This window comes from Caretta caretta, chromosome 7 (genome assembly GCF_965140235.1).
Source record: "Caretta caretta isolate rCarCar2 chromosome 7, rCarCar1.hap1, whole genome shotgun sequence".
Taxonomy (NCBI): domain Eukaryota; kingdom Metazoa; phylum Chordata; order Testudines; family Cheloniidae; genus Caretta; species Caretta caretta.
Genome location: NC_134212.1, coordinates 32,067,643 through 32,088,912, shown reverse-complemented (window position 1 = coordinate 32,088,912; position 21,270 = coordinate 32,067,643). Strand labels below are relative to the sequence as shown.

Below are 21,270 nucleotides of genomic sequence, written 5' to 3'. Positions count from 1 at the left end.
AAAGCAACACGGGTGAGAAGAGAATAACTCAGGTATGGCTTGCAATGTGGCTGCTCAGACCTGGGTGCCAATCACCTGAGCAAACTCTGCCGTGAAGACCTACTTTGTGATTGTGCAACATCCAACATCGGGGGGTGGGGTTCATCTTGGGGCTTCTAGTTTCTACTGTGATACAGATAATTTTAATAATAGTCCCTTTACTGCTCGTGTGTGACTGTTCCCATCTGCTGTATGTCTGTCTGTCTCTCTCTCTCTCTCGTAAGTCTGAGTAGCCTATCACTTGGAACATTTAAAACTAGACTACAAAACTGATAAATGGACAAACATCCCTGTATTGCCAGGGAGGTGAACTAGATCTGTATTTCTTAACTGGTGGGTTGCAACTGCTGGGGCAGGGTCACGAGGCATTGAACATTTTATTACAATCCAAAGCCAAGAGAAGAAACTTTTCAGAATAACTTCAGGGCATTCAAAACCTTTAAAGCTTGTGAGGTTAAATGTAGTAGTAGTAGTAGTTTATCATTTAAACAATTTTTACTTTTGTGAACCAGAAGAGGTTGAGAAATACTGAATAAAATGACATGATAGTTTTCTTTATGTGCTTACAATTAGTCTTCCCAAGGGAAGTGGAAGACTGTGCATAACTCTTGCCTGATGTCATACCTGAGTTTTCCTTTCCTAAAGTTTATCCTATTTTCCCCCCACCCCAAAAACAGTTCTTCCCCATTCCTTAAAGCTGCCAACAGTCAGATAGCTGCAGACCACAAGTACAAAGATTAAAACCCAGAAATAGTGTTGGTGGAAGTGTAATGTATGGGTGGAGTTTGACTCTCTTCCAAACAGACAGGGCTGTGAACACAGCATGTCAGCTATGTGCCTAAAGGAAGGGCAGGTACTAATGAGAAAAGGGAGCCTTTTTATTTCAGGAAGAGTAGAAAGCCAAAAATAGATGGGGTTTCTGTGTAGCCAGCAGCAAACATCCTTGATTACTCTGGGAGAGCATAGAAGTTACACATGGCAGAGGTGCTGGAGAGGGACTATCTTGATTGACTTGCTGGCTCATGTAGATTTTGGGATTAAGGCCGTGTCTTGGTTTTAGCTACCTATGGGTATAACCTAGTGTACAAATCCCTAGTGTTACACAAGCAAACCACTTGTCTACACTTACAGCTCTGCAGCAACTGCGCTACTGTAGAGCTTAGTGAAGACTAGGGCTGTCAAGCGATTAAAAAAATTAATTGTGATTAATGGCACTGTTAAATAATAATAGAATACCATTTATTTAAATATTTTTGGATGTTTTCTACATTTTCAAATATATTGATTTCAATTACAACACAGAATAGAAAGTGTACAGTGCTCACTTTATCTTTATTTTTTATTACAAATAGTTGCACTGTAAAAAACAAAAGAAATTGTATATTTCAATTCACCTAATACAAGTACTGTAGTGCAATATATTTATCATGAAAGTTGAACTTACAAATGTAGAATTATGTACAAAAAATAACTGCATTCAAAAATAAAACAATGTAAAACTTTAGAGCCTACAAGTCCACCCAGTCCTACTTCAGCTAATTGCTCAGACAAACAAGTTAGGTTACATTTGCAGGAGATAATGCTGCCCGCTTTTGTTTACAATGTCACCTGAAAGTGAGAACAGGCATTCGTGTGGCACTGTTGTAACCGGCGTTGCAAGATATTTATGTGCCAGATGCGCTAAAGTTTCATATGTCCCTTCATGCTTCAGTCACCATTCCAGAGGATATGCGTGCATGCTGATAACAGGTTCTGCTTGATAACCATCCAAAGTAGAGCGGACCGACGCATGTTCATTTTCATCATCTGAGTCAGATGCCCCCAGCAGAAGGTTGATTTTCATTTTGATGGTTCAGGTTCTGTAGTTTCTGCATTGGAGTGTTGCTCTTTTAAGACTTCTAAAACCATGCTCCACACCTCATCCCTCTCAGATTTTGGAAGACACTTCAGATTCTTAAACCTTGAGTTGAGTGCTGTAGCTATTTTTAGAAATCTCACATTGGTACCTTCTTTGCGTTTTGTCAAATCTGCTGTGAAAGTGTTCTTAAAACAAACGTGCTGGGTCATCACCCGAGACTGCTGTAACACGAAATATATGGTAGAATGAGGGTAAAACAGAACAGGAGACATACAATTCTCCACCAAGGAGTTCAGCCACAAATTTCATTAACGCACCGTTTTTTTAACGAGCATCATCAGCATGGAAGCATGTCCTCCAGAATGGTGGTTGAATCATGAAGGGGTATATGAATGTTGAGCATATCTGGCACGTAAATACCTTGCAACGCCAGCTACAAAAGTGCCATGCAAACCCTTGTTCTCACTTTCAGGTGACATTGTAAATAAGCAGGCAGCAGTATCTCCCATAAATTAAAACAAACTGGTTTGTTTTCATCAATTGGCTGAACAAGAAGTAGAACCAAGTGGACTGTAGTCTCTAAAGTTTTACATTTTTTTTGCTTTTGAGTGCAGTTACAAAAAAACAAAAAATCTACGTTTGTAAGTTACTCTTTCACGATCGAGATTGCCCTACTGTACTTGTATGAGGTGAATTGAAAAAAACTATTTCTTTTTATCATTTTTACAGTGCAAATATTTGTAATAAAAATAATATAAAGTGAGCACTGTACACTTCTATATTCTGTGATGTAATAGATATCAATATATTTGAAAAAGTAGAAAAACATCCAAAAATATATAATACATTTCAATTGGTATTCTATTGTTTAACAGTGCGATTAATCACGATTTATTTTTTTAACCACAGTTAATTTTTTTGAGTTAATCACATGAGTTAACTGCAATTAATCGACAGCCCAAGTGAAGACGCTATCCACTGGGTTGGAGAGCTTCTCCAATCAGCATAGGTACTCCATCTCCCCGAGAGCTATAGCTATGTCAACAGAAGAAGCTCTTCCATCAACATTGCACTGTCTAAAGGTTGGTATAACTACGATTTTCCACACCCCTGAGCAACGTCGTTATATCGACATGTGTTTCTAGTGTAGACCAGGGGAAAGCTGTGTTTGGCACAGATACCATGTAGATTGTGGTTCATAGCCTAGACGACAGGCCCCATTGCATGCAGAGGCACCCCCAGTGTAGACTATTAGGCCTAATTTTTTTTGTCGTAGTCTCCTTCATGGTAGACTTACAAAGAAATACACACACTGAGACTTCTGGATGAAGTGCATGCTTCCAGCCTGTCTTGTAGAGGGAATTTTGGAGGCATTTGCCTTCCCTGAACAATAGGGGAGAAGTTGTCCCCTACAACTTTAATTTACTCCTGGTTAACCATCTGATAAATGGAAAAGGAGGCTGGTTTCTCAGTGAGTCAGCATGGCAAGCCCCTCCCTTTGATCATCCCTTGACAACAGCCACTTCCTGCCAGCAGCCTGACTTTGAATCAACATTTGTATCTCATTAGTACATCTTCAGCAGTGAGATGTTAATCCAGCAGTTCTCAAACTTTTGTACTGTGGACCCCTTTCACATAGCAAGCTTCTGAGTGCGACCCCCCCCCCCTTGTAAATTAAAAACACTTTTTTATATATTTAATACCATTATAAATGCTGGATGCAAAGTGGGGTTTGGGGTGGAGGCTCACAGCTTGTGACCCCCTATATAATAACCTCGGGACCCCCTGAGGGGTCCCGACACCCAGTTTGAAAGCCCCTGTCTTACTCATTTCATTAAGCAACTGTACTCCAGACTGACACCAATAAAGTTATACCTTTTGCTTGGAGGAGATGAGCTCGGCCTGTTGATATCTCCTCAAATTTGAATAGAGAGGAAGCATAATGTAAAGTAAACTGTTTTCTTGAATTCAGACCAGCGGCTAAATTACTGGGTAGTTCAATACACATCTGGCTGTTCCTATCTTGTCTGGAAACATAACTGATCTTAACACCAAACAAATTGAAGAACCAGCTAGCTGGTCTTCCAAGTGCCATTGTACACAAGAGGGAATAGGGATACAGCTGTCCTCTGTCCTGATTCTAATACTGTTCCCCCATTTCATAGGGTGGGCTGCCCTTTAACCGTGTTTCAGAGTCAGCCTATGTAACTAGGGTCCCTTGACTCAGTTGTGCTGTAACTTGACCTGCAGTTCCAGTTTGTCGCCAGGAGAGGGTGGTGAATGGGGAGTAAGATCCTTTTCCCAGCTCTGCCACTCACTCGCTGTATGACCATGGGCAAGTCACTTCACCTCTCTGCTTCTGTTTCCCCACCCACTCTTTGGGCTTGTCTTAACACATGTTTTACTGCTTAACTGTATCGGTATAGTTAAAGTGGTACAACTCCCCTAGTGTGGATGCAGTTACACCAGTATAAATGTGCTTGTCTATTTATACCTTACTCCTGTACAGGAAGGGGAAAAAGCTATTCCAGTACTCACATTGGGGGGAAGTGGGGGTTAATATCTGGTTGGTTGGTTGTTTTTTAAATCATACCCCTAATTAAAAAGGTATAGCTATATGAATTCTGGGTGTAGAGAAGGCCTCTGTCTTGTCCATTTAGACTGTAAGCTCTTTGGGACAGGGACGATCTTGCTGTGTGTCTGCCCAATGCCTAGCACAGTGGGGCCCTGATCATAGTTGGGGCCCTTAGATGCTGCTGAAATAAATTATAGTGCTGCCTTCTCTTGACCTCTTTTTCCCTCCTACTTCCCAACCCAGAGTCTTTCACATAAGCAGAGGTATACTGTAAGAGGCTGTAAACTGGAATCCCGAGGCCTAGTCTAAGCTAGAAAAGGTTTGCTGATAGCTATGCTGGTAAACCCTACTAGAGTATACACAGCTTATGCGGGCCAAAGAGTGCTTTTACTTGTATAACTTACACCAGTTCCCTGAAAAAAATAAGCTATATTGGCAAAAATACTTTTTTTTCAGTATGAAGAGTTATTACAAATTACACCCTTAACTGACATCATTGTAACTGCAAAAGGCTGTGTAGACTCACTTAAGGCTTTCTATAGCTGTGTAGCTGTATGGTTAAAGATGACTTGTTGCTTGGCCAGTTTACCTCTAGTGATGGTACTGCCTTTCCTGTCCCTTCCCCAGCTTCCTCCACCCCAGCCCCTGCATTAAACCCAGATGAGTTGGGCTGGGGGCCTCACAGTATCTGCTGTTGGCTTTCATCCTCTCTGATCTCCCTCTCGTGTGGTCCTGGGTGAGGGTGGGGGAAGGAGGAAGGGAGAAAACAAAGAACAAACAAGACATTCTTTTCTTGGGGTGAGCGCTGCGCACCACCAGGTTCTTTCATCTGCTGCCAGAGTCTGTCATACACTGGTATTGGGTCAATACCTCCCCTTTTTAAAAAGCACAATACAAATTGTATTTGAATGTGGATTTTGAGAGAGGAATATTTAAGCAGCTAGTGACCTGACTCTGTCTGTGTCAGCATTTACTACCAAAGCTGCGTGGTATATTGGGATTAATTTAAAAAAAAAAATTGCTCAGCTCTTTGCACATGTGCATATCTTCCGACTGAGCATAGAAATGCCATACAAGAGAGTACCAGTGGCCAATCTAGTCCATTGTCCTCTGATAGCAGCTGTTGCAGGTTGCTTCAGAGGAAGGGGTAATTCCACTCCCAGAATGCATCTACATGTACTATGGAACAGGGGAAGTGTTTCACCCTCCGCTGGTGATCAGCTAATACACTGAAACATGAAGAGTTTGCTCTTGTTCCGAATGGTTTTTTTGAGAGTAACACGGAGAGTGGAATTTGTATAGGGGGTACTACAATAGCAACAGATGGTTCAGGGCATGGCCCAACCTCTGATGGGGTTAGGAAGAAACTTTCCCTGGGGGCAGATTATCTCACATCTATCTACTGCAGTGTTTTTGCACCTTTCTCTGAAACAGCTGGGCACTATTGGAGATGGGATTCTATTCTATATAAATTCTTATCTTATTTCCCTATCTCACAGGCGTGTTGTGTGGATAAATACATTCAAGACTGAAGCACTTTGAGATCTACTAATGAAAAGTGCTAAATAAGAATTAGATCAGTGGTTCTCAAACTTTTTTTTTTTTACTGGTGACCCCTTTCACATAGCAAGCCTCTGAGTGCGACCCCCCTAATAAATTAAAAACATTTTAAAATATATTTAACACCGTTATAAATGCTGGAGGCAAAAGAGGGTTTGGGGTGGAGGCTGACAGCTCACGACTCCCAATGTAATAACTTCATGACCCCCTGAGGGATCCCAACCCCCAGTTTGAGAACCCCTGAACTAGATGGTCTTCCACCCTCATCACTATAGTATCTGAATACATGCATTAAGTGACATGTCTAAATCTATCATATGTGGTTGTCTCTCCCATCCTTTCCCTAAGAGGAGTATTGTGTGCAGGACATTATTTTGTCTGGGTGCGGTTAGTTTCCTTTTTTGTTGGTTTTTTGTTTTTTTTTTAAATGTATGCACTGGCCTGGGTGTGTTAAAGAAAGCATGTCAGAGCAGCACGCCTTGCACTTGGAGCCAAAGATGGAAGTTCTGGATGGTCCTTAATTCCTGGGGTGAATCTGTTCCCAGTCTCAGACTGGCCTCTGAGAAAGCTCTGTCTCCTGTGCAGATGAGCTCTACCCTAGAAGTAGAAGGTTCTGAATACAGGGCTGCCTGGATCACTGACTTGATCCAGTTTGACAATTCATGTATTCCTGTGGTTGGGAAGGAAGAGATGGGTAAGTATCTGCCAGTGAGGCCCTGAAACCAATTAGTAGCCTCCTAGAAGTGTTGTTGTTCATCACTTCGTAAAGACATTATTTTTCCTCTTCTGTAGCAGTAGCAATGACAATTAAACCAGTGCCACCAACAGAATTGTAGCTGCCTGTGCAACGGGAACCCAAACACCTTGATTTTTAACCTTCAGGTTTATAACGGGCCATTAAGAACATAAGAACAGCCATACTGGGTCAGACCAAAGGTCCGTCTAGCCCAGGAGCCTGTCTTCCGACAGTGGCCAATGCCACATGCCCCAGAGAGAATAAACAGAACAGGTAATCATCAAGTGATCCATCCTGTCACCCATTTCCATTTGCTTCTATTGAGCTTTCTTGTATCCATCACGTAACTCTCTCGTGGTCTCATTATTACAACAGATTGCTTTGAATGGATGCGTCATCTGATGGTTAAAGAAATAACTATAGATCTGGTTCCAAAATGAGGTTTGTGGCAGCATAGCTGTTTCCAGGAATCCTAAGGCAATCTTAACTCTTCACTAGTGAACAGGAGTTTCTCCTTAGTTTACTTATCTTATCTCCTAATGAATGCACAGCAATCCCTTTTCTTGGTGTGATCAGAACTGCTGGGACTTGAAGGGTTCCCTTGTACCTCAGGCTGCAATTTCAGCAGGGATAGACTATTTAAACTAGTTTGCTGATTGTTTGTATTATGGGCCCCAGTCAAGACTGAGCCCCCAACTGATGAGCTGTACTTAAACATAAGAGATATTTTCAGTGTAAAAAATGTAACTAGCTAGCCCAGCTGGGGATTTGGTTAAAGCTCAGGTTCCACTCGCACTTGAACTAGTAAACTGCCCACTTCGCAGTGAGGACGCAAGCTAAATCACTGACGTGGTGATGGTCCTCCCACAATTCTCCCTGTCTGCCAGAAGGACAGACAAGTTCTCTCACAGTTCATTGGGAAAGAATCATAGAGCAGCTCATCTTATGGCAGTACAAAGAACCATGGGACATGCCCCCAGAAATCCTATCAACACTCACACAAGGTAGTGCAGGACCAGTGAGGAGAGAATGACTTGGGTATGGCTTGCAGTTTGACTGTTCACATCAGGCTCGGCAGATACCCCCAAGCTAGGCTAACCAGGTTCCGATCATCTGGGCTAACTGCAGTGAAGACATATGGTAATACAGTCCCTGATCCAAAGAGCTTACAGTCTATACAGACGAAAGGGGAAAAGGGAAAGACCCATTTTATAGATGGGTAACTGAGTCACCAATTTAAATTGAAGGCTTACAAGCAACTAGTGACTTTTTTTTGGAGTGCGCAGCTGGACTCCTTAAGTGGCCTGGCTTTCAGAAAGCGCTGAGCATCCTCTTACTGAAAAAATCGAGCCCCTTTAAGGTGTTTCAGATTGTGGCAGCCAAAAATCATTAGTCACTTCTGAAAGTCTTGGCCTCAGTGACTTGCCCCAAGCTCTCACAGGGAGCCTGTAACAGACTTAGGTATTGTGCTCCAGAACCTTGGGTTCTTGTCTAGATCAACTTTCTGGAAGATCTGATCTATTATTGCAATTTCCTGTGTAATGAATTTCAAAGGCTTTCCACACTAAGAGGTGGAGGACTCTAAACTTGTTGTATTGATGTGCTTAGTTTGTCAAGTATTGGGTTCTTAGGTTCCTGGTCTCTCTCTTAGAATGCTTCTCTTTCCTCTGCCAACAGTGCTGGTTCACAGCTCGTGTTTGTACCATCGCTGAGAGACGTGCACCATGACTACATATATCCTCAGCCGCCTTTCAGCTGCTATGAGCTGTCTAAAGATGACAAACAGGTAACTTCCGATAGCTAACCACCTAGTTTGTTTACTTTTCCTTTGACTAGCTCACTTAAGAGAGAGAAAGTGACTGATGGGTTGTTTGCTGGACCGCCAGGTCAGGAGCCTGAAAGAAAAGTCTCTCATTTCAACCCAAACAGGAAAATGGCTAAGAGCAAAGTGAATTTGATCAGTTGCTACACAGCCTGCTTAATCAAAGTTTAAAACTAGAAATCCTTTGGATTCCTTATATAATGTAACCTTTGGCTTCCAAGACTTCCAAAAGGAACTGCGTTTTTTGGGTGCCCAACCTGAAACATTTTCCCCACTTCTGATACATTGTCCCTCTGCTGAGCAATAGAAGATGTCGGGCCTTGGAAGTCTGCTTCCCAGTGGAAGAGAAATCAGTGACTTCTAGTCCAGGTATATTTATTTACACATGTACACCAGTCCTGACATGAGATGGTTAAATGGCATGCATGGCAATTTCTTTTTTCAGGAAACTCAGCCCACTACCAATCCTTGGTTCCCAGGGGGCAACTAATTGACTCTTAAGCAGAGTCCAAGGCAGAGAGCAAACTCTCTTGAAGCTCCCTTTCACCTGAAGCTGATGCTCTCAAAAAAAACCCCACTTGTATAACCCAAAACATAATGCTTCTCTCCAAGTATCAAAACTTCTTCACTTGGAAGACTATGCAACAGCACCACCTGGAAGTACAGTGCTCGCACACTCTCTGAAAATCTAGTCACTTTTGGGAAAAATCTTGCTCAGTTTTATTGTTTCTTTCAATAGAGTGTGATCACTCACAGTGCTGAGCCTTGGTGGGATACTCACCCTGGCCTGGGTGCTAAAGAGCTGGTCATTTCACTCATTCCATGGTCTGGTACAATCAATGTGCAGCAAAAATGAAAGATTTAAGCCTGTTGGGGGAAGGTGCACAGAACAATTGAAAGCCCAGAACAGAAATTCATAGAAGTTAGAAATGGGAAAAGCTTTGTCAGATCATTTGTCCTCTTGTAAAGACAGAGCTGAAACTTTAGTCAGAGACCAAGCTGAAAACAGAACTCGGGCTGTGCTGGCTCCTTGTCCTGTATCTAAGACCCTACACCATGTGGTTTTTTAAAACACTCAGATACCCCATGAGGAAATGGGTGGGAAATGAAATACAAGGTGACAAACTATCTCTGTGCCTGTTGCCAGGAAATCCACATCACTTAACTCTGCATGACTGGGGAGGTGGGGAATTGTGACATCAAGCATACAGCTGTGAAGCTGCAATGAGCTGTATGTTAGTCATACAGCTTTACCGACAACATTTCCCCTTAAAGTTTGTCTATATGGGAAAATTATTGCAGAATAACATAGGGTGTGAATTTAAACCACAATAGCTATTGTAGCACAGTTCCCTGTATGGGCACTCCTATTCTGGGATACGAGTGCCTTTTTCTGATTTAGTGCAATCCACTTTTAAAATTGGATTAAGCTAAATTGGAAAAAGGCACTCTTGTCTCGGAATAGGAGTGCCCATACAGGGAGCTTTTCTACAATGGCTATTCTGGTCATTTTTCCTGTGTAGATGAGACATTACAGAGGTAAGACCCACTGTGGCGTATCCGTAGGCACGGTTATCGCTTGATTAAGCCCCATGACAATCACTGAAGATTTAGAAAAGTTTCTCCGTGGAAGAGGTTGTTGCTTTCATTAAAATGAAACTACTATGCTTCCCCTTTGAATTCCCCAAACACCTCCCTCTATTCAGTCCATAGAAAGAAGCAGTCTGCTAAGCTACAAAGTATCTGGAATAGTGCCTTTCACAACTCGTCTTCACTAAACTTCTTTTGTAGGTTTAACATGGTCTTGCCTCATGGTGTCAGACACCCGCCACTGCCTCAGTTTTCCTCCTTCCCCAGTCAAACAAATTGCCACAACTGGTGCTTTTGGAGTACTCTTACCCTTCTGGATTCTGGTTTATTAACATAAAATAACTGTTCAACTCTAAGCCAGAATCTCCCAGCATTGTCCCGTGGGGCTCCAGTGTGCCCCTTCTCTACTCCTAATCTCTTAAGAAGTTTTCTCCGGCCCATCACTGCAGGTAGCTCCAGCCAGGTCTTTCCCTCTGGCTGCTATGGAAAGCCTCTTCCTCAGTCCTCCCTGACCCTGGCTCCCCTTTGGGTCTCTTTACTCTTTGAGAAAAGGAGTTCTGCCAGGCCCATTCCAGACTCTGGAAAGACCTCCCATAGGCCCTTCCTAGCCCTTGATCTCCCACTTTCTGACGGAACATCCCCCCTCCCCAGCTACCATCATGTGGTTTCTGGTCACCTGACCTAACCATGGGCCCAAAGCCAAAATCATCACCTGGATGATCAACTGGATGACAGATGGGGCCCAACTCCCCTGAAAGGGCCAGCTCACCCTGTTCATAAACCCATTCATCAAGCTGGGGGATGTTGGTAACAGCTGAATCCAAAGTGCACTTTGCCCTTTCTTTTCTCATTTCAGCGAGTACACTTTGTGTCCGACCCCTGCACTCTGGCAATAAATGGAGTCATTTTTGGCCTGACTTCCACAGACCTGCTCTTCCACATGAGTGCTGAAGAGATTAGCAGGTATGTGAGCTTAAAACAAGCTGTGAAACTTTAGGGTAAACAATTCCTTGGAAAAGTCCTTCCTAGTTTAACAGAGACCAGCTGTGGGGCCCAACGCTCATGTAATTTGATTGAAAACATTTGGTCACCTCTACCAGGCCATAACACAGCAGAAGCTTGCAGAGAAAATGAAGTACACTGGGTTAAAGGGATATTGAGTTGAAAAAGTCATGGGTCATCAGCAGCTGGTGACTGTTGTGTAGCCCTGTTGAAATCAATGCAGATTTACACTACCTGTGGGTCAGGGCCTATATCTGAAAGATGATGATTCACATTTGAGCCAAAAGAGTCTTTTAAAAAACTACTAGTTTGTTTATTAACACTTATACATTTTGTTTAATATCTAGCACCTTACTCAGCAGCCAGTCAAAATAGGGCTGCATTTTATTGTGTAGTCCCATCGTTGTTTGTTACGCTTCTGGGTTCTCCTGCATAGTAATGCAGTAATTGCATGCAAGGGAATCAAGATCTGAGTAACACTCATCGATGTGCTAGCGATGCTGAACAGCTGCTTTGCCGGTCTGTGAAATAAGGATGATACCTTGCAGAGAAGCTTAATTCCTGTTTGCAAAGCTCTTTGGTCTTCAGTGGAAGATTGTGTCTGCACTGGGTTTGAACTGGTGCAGCTGCACCTGTGCTTAGGGCACTGAGACTTGGGAGACCTGGCTTCTGTTCCTAGCTCTGCCCCTGACCTGCTCTGACCTCAGGCAGGTCACTTCCCCTTTCTGTGCTTCTGTTTCTCTTCCCACCCTATAGTTTTCAATTCTAAGCTCTTTGGGGCTTCTGTGTCTGTGCAGTGCCCAGCACAACGAGGCCCGGGCCTCTTGGCTCTCCTGTACTGCAACGACTCATAATATATCTGTGATTAAAATCCCAGGGTAAACAAAGCCTAAAGTCCCATCTGGGTAGTCACGACTGACCAGAGAGCAAGATTCCAGACCTCTCATGGTATTTTGCTGCAATACAGTTGTTCTGGGGGGGGAAATGTTATTGGCTGTAGCAAGGCATTTTTGTTTGAACTTGGTGGTTGAACTCCTGTGACACACAATGGAGGGGAAGGAACATTTGAAGGGATTCACATGTTAAATTGTATGTGTGTGCTTGCTGGCCAGGGCCAGTCACATGCTCAGGTCATAGGAGCGAAATGCTTGACTCCCAGTCCTATGTGGAGTTCCAGTTCTCTTGCACAATTCAGTGGTTTTTCTTTCTCCCCTGTTAATCTCCCACAATATTGCTTATAGGGGTGTGTTGAAAAGAGACAGCCAGAAGGAATGTGTGTGTAGGGGGCCAATGTTTACTTCCCCATCCAGGTGCACAAGGAAGCTGGGAGTTGGTGCTTTCTAGGATGACATTAGGCATTCCATACTGCCGCACTTTTAAATAGGACAATGGCTGTAGCAGCTGTAAGGTATTCCTACACTGCAGCTGGGACTCCCAACCCAGGTAGAAAGATTCATACTAGTAGACCTAGAGCTAGTGCACCAAAAATAGCAATGTGGATCTTTTTGACTTGGGCTCTCAAGTCCACCTGGCCCCCTAACTTCAGAGCCTGAGCTCCAGCCTGAGCCAGTGTGTCCATGTTGCTGTTTTTAGCACTCTAGCTTGAGCTCTGCTACTGGTAGCTCGAGCCTTGCTAGCATGAGTCTGCCTAACCAGGGAGGCTCTCTCCTAGCTGCAGTGTGGACCTTCCTCAGAGGCCTTATGTATGCACTGCCTTGTACCAGTTTAGTTAAGCTAGTGCAAACCACTGTTTGAATACTTATTTTAAGAGCAGCTCATTTTGCTACAGTAATTCCTAGCTCTTATATGGTGCTTTGCATTAGCAGATCTCAAAGCACATTAAAAAGTATTATTATCCCCATTTTACAGATGGGGAAACTGAGGCAGAGAGAAGTGATTTACTCAAGGTCACCCAGCAGGCTCGTGGCCAAGCTAGGAATAAAACTGAGGTCTTCTAAGCCCCAGTCCAGCCCTCTGCCCATTAGGCCACAGTGCCTCCCTAAACTAAGTGCTTTGTCTCTACTGTGTTTTTACAGCAGATCAGCTAACACACATTATTTATCCCATTGTAAAAACATACCTCTTTTTGTCAGTGAAGACATAGCTAAAACAAATTAAGTCTGACTTAAACTTAAGAGAAGTGTGTTCAAACAGTCTTTTGTGTCAGTTTGGCTAAATGAGTTTAAAATAATTCCTTAAGTTAAACTAGTATGACTGAGCACACAGACAAGCTCTGAGGTACTGAGTGCATCCTCTGTGTGTGCACCACATGCACATACCTGACTGACCATCTTAAACAACTCCACGCCCACCTTGGTGTTTACAAATACTTGTCAGCATTTATCCTTATCTCCCCTACCCCTATAGCCATTGTCTCGTCAAGACCTGCATATTTTTCTTCATGTGAATCATCCCTCATAAATCATTCCCTCCAGCCCTTTCAGCCCTTTGGTTGTTTCTCTCCAAATTCCTGCCAGTTAACTGTTGTCTCGTTGGCTTGGAAACCCAATACAGGACTCTGGGTTTGTGTAGTATCAAATGCAGCCCCAAAGCATGTTGATCAAATATAACCCTGAATAGATCACCCATCTCCATTATCCTATCGCCCCTGCTTACAAAGTTGCGGAGTCTCTTTGTTTTGGGGATAGGATTTTTGAAAAACTCTGTAGCATAAAGAAGACTTGATCAGAGCTAGTGGGGCATAGTGGATAGGGCACTGCACAGGAGGAGGTCAAGAGACCTGTGTAGTAATCGTGGCTCTACCAATGTTCTTGAGCAAATCCCTTTCCCTCTCTATGCCTCCATTTTCAACTCCAACTCTTTGTCTATTTAGACTGTAAACTCTTTGGGACAGAGGCTGTCTTTTATGCTTACAGGGTACAATGCCTCATACACTGGAACTCCACTCACCATTGGGGCTTCTAGGAACTACCATAATACAAACCTTAGCAGAACTTTAGAAATTTGGGGCTAGAATAAGCTACTGTAAAACTCCTGCAGTGTCCTCGGGGTTATTTTAATTAAGCATGCACTCCTTGTTTCCTTGCAGACTCGGTTTCATTGGCATCCTGCCTGCCAAATAAAACTTGGATGGCATTTTCTCTCAAGGCGTTTTTCTCCTAGCTGCAGCATGTTAAGATGTGTTCACAAGTCAAGTGTCTGTTTTAAATTAGAGATTTTTATTTTAATAAGAGTCTGTGGTTCTTAACAGAATGTAAAAACAAAGTTAAACTTGTTGTGTTAGCTGGTTGAAGGACTACTATTATTTTGTACTAGAGTAACACCTAGAGGCCCTAGCAAAGATCAGGGCCCTGGTTTTTTTGGGTGTTGTGCAAATCCTACTATACAATCCTGGCCCTGAAGAATTTTACAGTCTAAGAAGACAAGACTGACAGAAGGGAAAATTTATTATCCCCATTTTAAAGATGGTGATCTGAAGCATAGAAAGGCCATGTGACTTACCCAAGGTCACACCAGGAGTTTGTGGCAGAGCTGGGAACTGAACCCAAATGTCCTAAGTTCTAGTCCAGTGCCTTAACCACAAGACCATCCGCTCATTAGAAAGTAAAGAAATTACCTTATTCTTAAGAGACACATTTCCCACCTGGTTTTTGTAGCTAAATTTTGGATGTTTCTCTTAAAACAGCTCCTCCGGTGTCTCAGACCGGTTCACCCGAATCCTTAAGCATGTTCTGACACAGAGGAGGTGAGATCAATTTCTGGATTTAGAGTTTATCCCAAGACATTTCCTTGTCTAAAGTGACAGGTACCTGCCACTGATATATTGGGCCTTATACTCTGTTGCCAGCACTTTGTGTAATCACTTATACGAGTGGAGAGTGGTATAAAAGTGCCACCATCCTGACTTGGTAGTGTTTTACACCTGCCCTGCGCTGGTGTAGATGATCCCACGAGATTCATAGACATTACGGCCAGAAGGGACCGTTATGATCATCTAGTTTGACCTCCTGCTTAACACAAGCCAAAGAATCTCATCCAATAATTTCTGCCTTGATCCTGTAAGTTTTGAGCTAAAGCATATCTTTTTAGAAAGACATCTAGTCTTGATTGAAAGACTCTTCCAAGTGATGGAGAATGCTAAGTTATTTCAGTGGTTAATTTCTGTCACTGATGAAAATGTGTACCATATTTGTAGTCTGAAGCTAGTGTAGTCTAGCTTCAGTTTCCAGCCACTGGATTTTGTTCTGCCTGGAGCATGGTAACAGAGAATCAGGCCTTCAGTTTCATTTTTGAACAACTTTCTGCTTCTGTAAACAGAGACACTGCTAACAGCACAATGCACAAGCCTTAAGCTGCTGGAGGAGTGGGACTGATACTTGGTCACCTGGCTGACAGCAAGGTGTGTGGGGAGAACGGAGCAAAGGTGGTGTATTTAAGTGTAATCAGTAATTTAATATTGATCCATGCAGTTATTACCCACTCTACCCTCCCTCAGAGGAGATGAATGTCGATTATGAGAACTTCTATAATTACGTACCTTTGCCAGTCACCCCGGATGTCCTCGTTGCTCCATCTGAGCTGAGATATTTTGTTAAGGTAAGCTGGGGGCATGTAAACATTTTTGTCTGGGATTTTCAATGGTGCCTAAGGAGTTAGGCACACATCGCTTGCTGGAATTCATTGGGAAGTGGCTGCCTTTGAGAACCCCAGCCTCAGTATAGAATTCAGCCTACAGGAAGAGCAAGATGAGTGGTAGGAATGGGGCTCAGCTTTGTTAATGCCATTTCTCTACTCTCAATACCACAAATGTTCGATACAATTTTCAACAGTGCCTAAGATCCATTTTTAGAAGTGCCATAGGTGCTGAAATTGCATTGGTTTTCAGAAGTATCCAGGACACTGAAGTGTCTAAGTCACTTGAAAAATGGGTTTTAAGCTCCTTAATTGCTTTTGAAAATTTTACTCAGCTAATCTGCATAACTAGACTTCCCCATGTTTCAGATAGTGAAGGCTGCGCCCACACTGATCTTCCTCTTTCATTTGGTGAGCTAGTTTTTTTCCCATCCCTAGCTGAGAGAAACTATTTATTACTGTAACTCCCTCGCTCTTGTAATTTAAAAAAAAAAAATCAACTTTTATTAAAGTAGATGACGGGCTTTTAGGCATCAGCAATAGTAACTTCAACTTCTACACCTGGTTCAATACTGATAGAAGTGGTCTGCTTAACAATCTGAGGGACTGTGTAAGTCCATGAAACTCTTGTGGATACGCATCTGGAAACAATCCCAGGTCTTAGAACCTTCACCACAAGGTGTTTTCCTAGTAGTGATTTGCAGAGTCTTAACAGGCATGCGAACAGGTCCTTTCACTTTTAGATTCTTTTCCTTGGCACCTCTGATCAAGTCAGCACAGACCTTCTCAAGGGACTTTACATTGCAACTCTCTCATTGTAGGCAAGGGGTTAGATGTCACAGCAGAATCCCTAGTCTTCAGTGAAAATGTTTTTGAGGATGTGGAGAAACTTTTAAGGAATTACAGTGGGAGCAATGAGAGCCTTGTTGCCTCCTTGCCACTGAAATTAACCTGTAGAGAGGTTAAAGAGCTTAGCAGGATTTCAAAAGGATTAGGGCATTTATGTGGATAACAAGAATCTCTAGAGTTACACTAGTACGGATCAAAACATAACCAAGAGTTTTGGAAGTGATAGTAAACCTCCTGAAGCAGGACATAAAACTATCTCTAACTCCCCTTATGGGCAGTTTATATTTAAACTGCAGAGTTTCTTTTGCCTTTCTCTGAAGCATTTGGTATTGGCACCGTCAGAGATTGGATACTGGGCTAGATGGGCTAGATCTTGATCCAGTCTGACAATGTCTGTGATTCTAGAGGAGCTGTAAAAGCACAAACTCAGCCTTGTGGTTTGCAGCTGCTGTAGGGCTAAAATTGTCAAAATATTATTGGAATGCAGCAGCCCAACTGGGAACCTGCTGTATTGTGAGGCAATATAGTTCAGTGGATAGGACTTTGAATCAGGAGCCCTGGGTTCTATTCCTGGCTCTGCTACTGACTCAGTCACCCCAGGCAAGTCATTTCCCCCCCTCTGCCTCTGTTTCATCTCCCATCTTTTATTTAGACTGTCAGCTCTTTGGGGCAGGGACTGTTTCACACTATATGTCTCTGCAGCACTAGGCACAATGGGGCCCCACTCTCAGTTGGGATTTTACTATTATAATTTATTTATATTACAGTAGCACCTGAAGAGTTGGAAACTAGGGCTGTTGATTAATTGCAGTTAACTCATGTGATTAACTCAAAAGTAAATGGCGATTAAAAAAAAAATCACTGTTTTAATCGCACTGTTAAACAATAAATACCAATTGAATTTTATTAAATATTTTTGGATGTTTTTCCACATTTTCAAATATATTGATTTCAGTTACAATGCAGTGTACAAAGTAGACTGCTCACTTTATATTAGTTTTTTTTACAAATATTTGCACTGTAAAAATGGCAAACAAAAGAAATAGTATTTTTCAATTCACCTCATACGAGTACTGTAGTGCAATCTCTTTATGGTGAAAGTGCAAATTACAAATGTATATATGTATTTTTTTGTTACATAACTACACTCAAAAACAAAGCAATGTAAAACTTTAGAGCCTACAAGTTCACTCAGTCCTACTTCTTGTTGAGCCAGTCGCTACGACAGACAAGTTTGTTTACATTTATGGGAGATAATGCTGCCCACTTTTTATTTACAATGTTACCTGAAAGTGAGAACCGGCTGTTGCATAGCACTGTTGTAGCCAACATTGCAAGGTATTTACGTGCCAGATATGCTAAACATTCATATGCCCTTTTATGCTTTGGCCACCATTCCAGAGGACATGCTTCCATGCTGCTGACGCTCATTAAAAAAATAATGCATTAATTAAATTTGTGGCTGAACTCCTTGGGGGAGAATTGTATGTCTCCTACTGTTTTATCCGATTCTGCCATATATTTCATGTTATAGCAGTCTCAGATGATGACCCAGCACATGTTGTTCATTTTAAGAACACTTTCACTGCGGATCTGAGAAAACACAAAAAAGGTAGCAATGTGAGATTTCTAAAAATAGCTACAGCACTCGACCCAAGGTTTAAGAATCTGAAGTGCAGTCCAAAATCTGAGAGGGACGAGGTGAGGAGCATGCTTTCAGAAGTCTTAAAAGAGCAACACTCTGATGCAGAACTACAGAACGTGAACCACCAAAAAAGAAAATCAACCTTCTGCTGGTGGCATTTGACTCAGATGATGAAAATGAACTTGCATCGGTCCGCACTACTTTGGATGGTTATTGAGCAGAACCCATCATCAGCGTGGACGCATCTCCTCTGGAATGGTGGTTGACGCATGAAGGGACATATGAATCTTTAGTGCATCTGGCACATAAATATCTTGCAGTGCCAGCTACAACAGTGCCATGCGAATGCCTGTTCTTACTTTCAGGTTATATTGTAAACAAACAGGCAGCATTATCTCCTGCAAATGTAAACAAACTTGTTTGTCTGAGCAATTGGCTGAACAAGAAGTAGAACTGAGTGGACTTTGTGGGCTCTAAAGTTTTACATTGTTTTATTTTTGAAGGTTGTTTTTTTTTTTTTAGGTAACTACATTTGTAAATTCAACTTTCATGATAAAGAGATTACAGTACTTCACTGAATTGAAAAATACTATTACTTTTGTTTTTTTACAGTGCAAATATTTGTAATAAAAAATAAAGTGAGCACTGTACACTTTGTCATTGAAATCAATATATTTGAAAATGTAGAAAATATCCCAAACTATTTAAATAAATGGTATTCTATTATTGTTTAACAGCGCAATTAATCATGCGATTAACACGATTTTTTTATTCGCTTGACAGCCCTAGTGGAAACCATTTCAAACAAACCAATAACTTTGCAACTTGCTGTGATTGCTTGTGCCTGAATTCTTACCTGCTCTATAGTCATTTTAATATGTGCTCCCTATCTCTCCGCAGGATGTCTTAGGCTGTGTGTGTGTGAACCCAGGACGACTCACCAAAGGCCAGGTGGGGGGGACCTACAGCCGTCTGTACATACAGAGGCAGGATATAGAGGAAGAGCGAAAGAGTCCCTGCATTGCTGCCCAAGTTGTCAAAATCTAAACAGACTCTCTGCACCCTACCCTTAAAACAGAAATGCTGGCCTTGAGTTCAGTACAAGTTCAAATCCAGCCTGGTTGGACATCTGTTAGATTTGGTCAAAAGATGCAAGGATGATCTGGCGAAGGGGCTCTGAGAGCCGTGTAATACCTTTCCTTCTCTCAGGACTAATGCTTTGGAGAATCTTGTGCATAGATTTTTGTAGCAAATCAGACATTGTATTAGAGTTTTTTAAGGCTCTTTGGCCTGTTGCAATCAGGAATGCAAACCTTGTCACTGCAAATGTGTACCGGGAGCCCTGACTTGGATCAGCTTGTCTTCATTGTAATTTGCCAAGGGGGAAGTTGTCAGCTCATCAAAGTGAACTGCAAATAAAATACACCCTGAGTTTTCTACAAGTTCATGCCTTCAGCTCTGTGTCCAGGCTATCCCTTTAGTTTCATCAGTATCAGCAGAGGCTTCTGCTCAAGGTGAGCTGGATGTTCTATTTTCAGATCCTGCTGTAGGTCATGCTGGGTTTTTGTCTGTTTTATTTAGATAGTCTGGCCCTCAGCACCAGTGTGTGTCAGTCATCTCCCTGTTCATAGATAGGGAATTGAAACACAGGGTAGACTGTGATTTACTCAAGTTCACACAGCACGTAGCAGAGCCAGGAAGAGAACCCAGTTCTCCTGAATCTCATTCCATTCCCTTATCTATTATATCGCTCTGCCTCTCTTGAGTAATATCCACACTTCCTGGACCTCTGCCTGGAACCAAGGAGAATGATCTGTTTCAATCTCTGGCACCATAAAATTACAGCAAACAAAAATTAAATTGATCCCAACTGAGCTGGGAAAGTAATCTTGCTTTTTCTATGTTACACACAGGTTCTCTCTACTCGGGTAGCCCTGTGGGGTCCGTCATACTTTATGTAATGTATGCATTGCAGCAGCATTGCTAGGCCTGTCTGACTTGGACAGGCAGGTGTTACTTGTCCAAACCTGCGGACAATTCTCAGTTTAAAGCAAAGCGTATGGATTTTTTTAAAAACATTTTTTGCAGTTCTTCCACGCAACTATCAACTGGAGGAATTTAAACTCTGATCCTTGCACTGGTTAATTCCAAAGGTCTTTGTTTGGACTTGGATTGCTGTAAAGTGGCTTGTGTGGGTGATTAAGTGCCATATGATCTGCATTTCTATTATATGTTAATCAAAATACTGATATGCCATTGGACTGAGGCACTTGGATCTTCACTAGGAGGCCTCTGAGCTGGTACTATATAATCTACTATATGTGGATCATTTCAATCCTGCCTCCCATTTCTTTTTATTATGTTACAGAAGCAGCTAGAAGCCCTAGCCAAAATGGGAAACTCGTGTGCGGACCCATAGTGAGAGAGAATCCCTGCCGCAAAGAGCTTGCCATCTAAACAGACCAGACAAACAAAGGAAGGGTTACTATTCTCAATGTATAAAAGGAGAATCTGAGGCACAGATCAGAGGGGACTTGGCTAAGGTTACACAGGAATTTTCTGGCAGAATAAGGACCCAGATTTTCCTGAGTTCCAACCGAATGCTTTAACCACATGCTATTGCTTTCTCTTGCTGAAATTTTTTTTCCTTAATGCCAAGGTACTGGCACAAATACATGTCTAGCTGTCTGAGCTTCCAAGTGTTGAACACTATGCAGTCACCACTCCTAAATCTGGCCTGATTTGGGCCTTTTTCGTATGAAAAAACAGGACTTGAATAGTAATAGTGGGCCATATGGTCTATGTGTAACTTTAAAAATTCTGTTGATCAGTGTGTGTATGTACATAGAGAGAGAGCTCCAACACACATGCCAAGCACCTATTTTACCTCCACTATTAGGAAACAACTAGCAGCTCAGAGTGACTTATAGGCAGCCTCTAATCTTTCCCAATGCTTGGGTTCTGTGTAAATTGTCTCCCTATTCTTCCCCCGCTTACTCTA

General features: G+C 42.3%; 1 protein-coding gene across 5 annotated transcripts in view; it reads left to right on the top strand.

Moving 5' to 3' along the window:
* POLA2 (DNA polymerase alpha 2, accessory subunit) overlaps positions 1-19,711 on the top strand; it is a 45,031-nt gene extending 25,320 nt beyond the window's left edge. For 2 of the 5 annotated variants that reach the window (XM_075130421.1, XM_048856017.2), the window contains exons 14-18: positions 8,446-8,554; positions 11,037-11,143; positions 14,829-14,888; positions 15,613-15,739; positions 19,170-19,711. In XM_075130421.1, the coding sequence (XP_074986522.1) occupies positions 8,446-8,554; positions 11,037-11,143; positions 14,829-14,888; positions 15,613-15,739; positions 19,170-19,316 (550 nt within the window). In that variant the 3' untranslated portion in view covers positions 19,317-19,711. Of the gene's footprint in view, positions 1-8,445; positions 8,555-11,036; positions 11,144-14,828; positions 14,889-15,460; positions 15,543-15,612; positions 15,740-19,169 lie in introns of all 5 variants that reach the window. The other 3 variants (XM_048856019.2, XM_048856018.2, XM_048856021.2) reach the window with 3 other exon arrangements.
* The last annotated feature ends 1,559 nt before the right edge of the window (positions 19,712-21,270 follow it).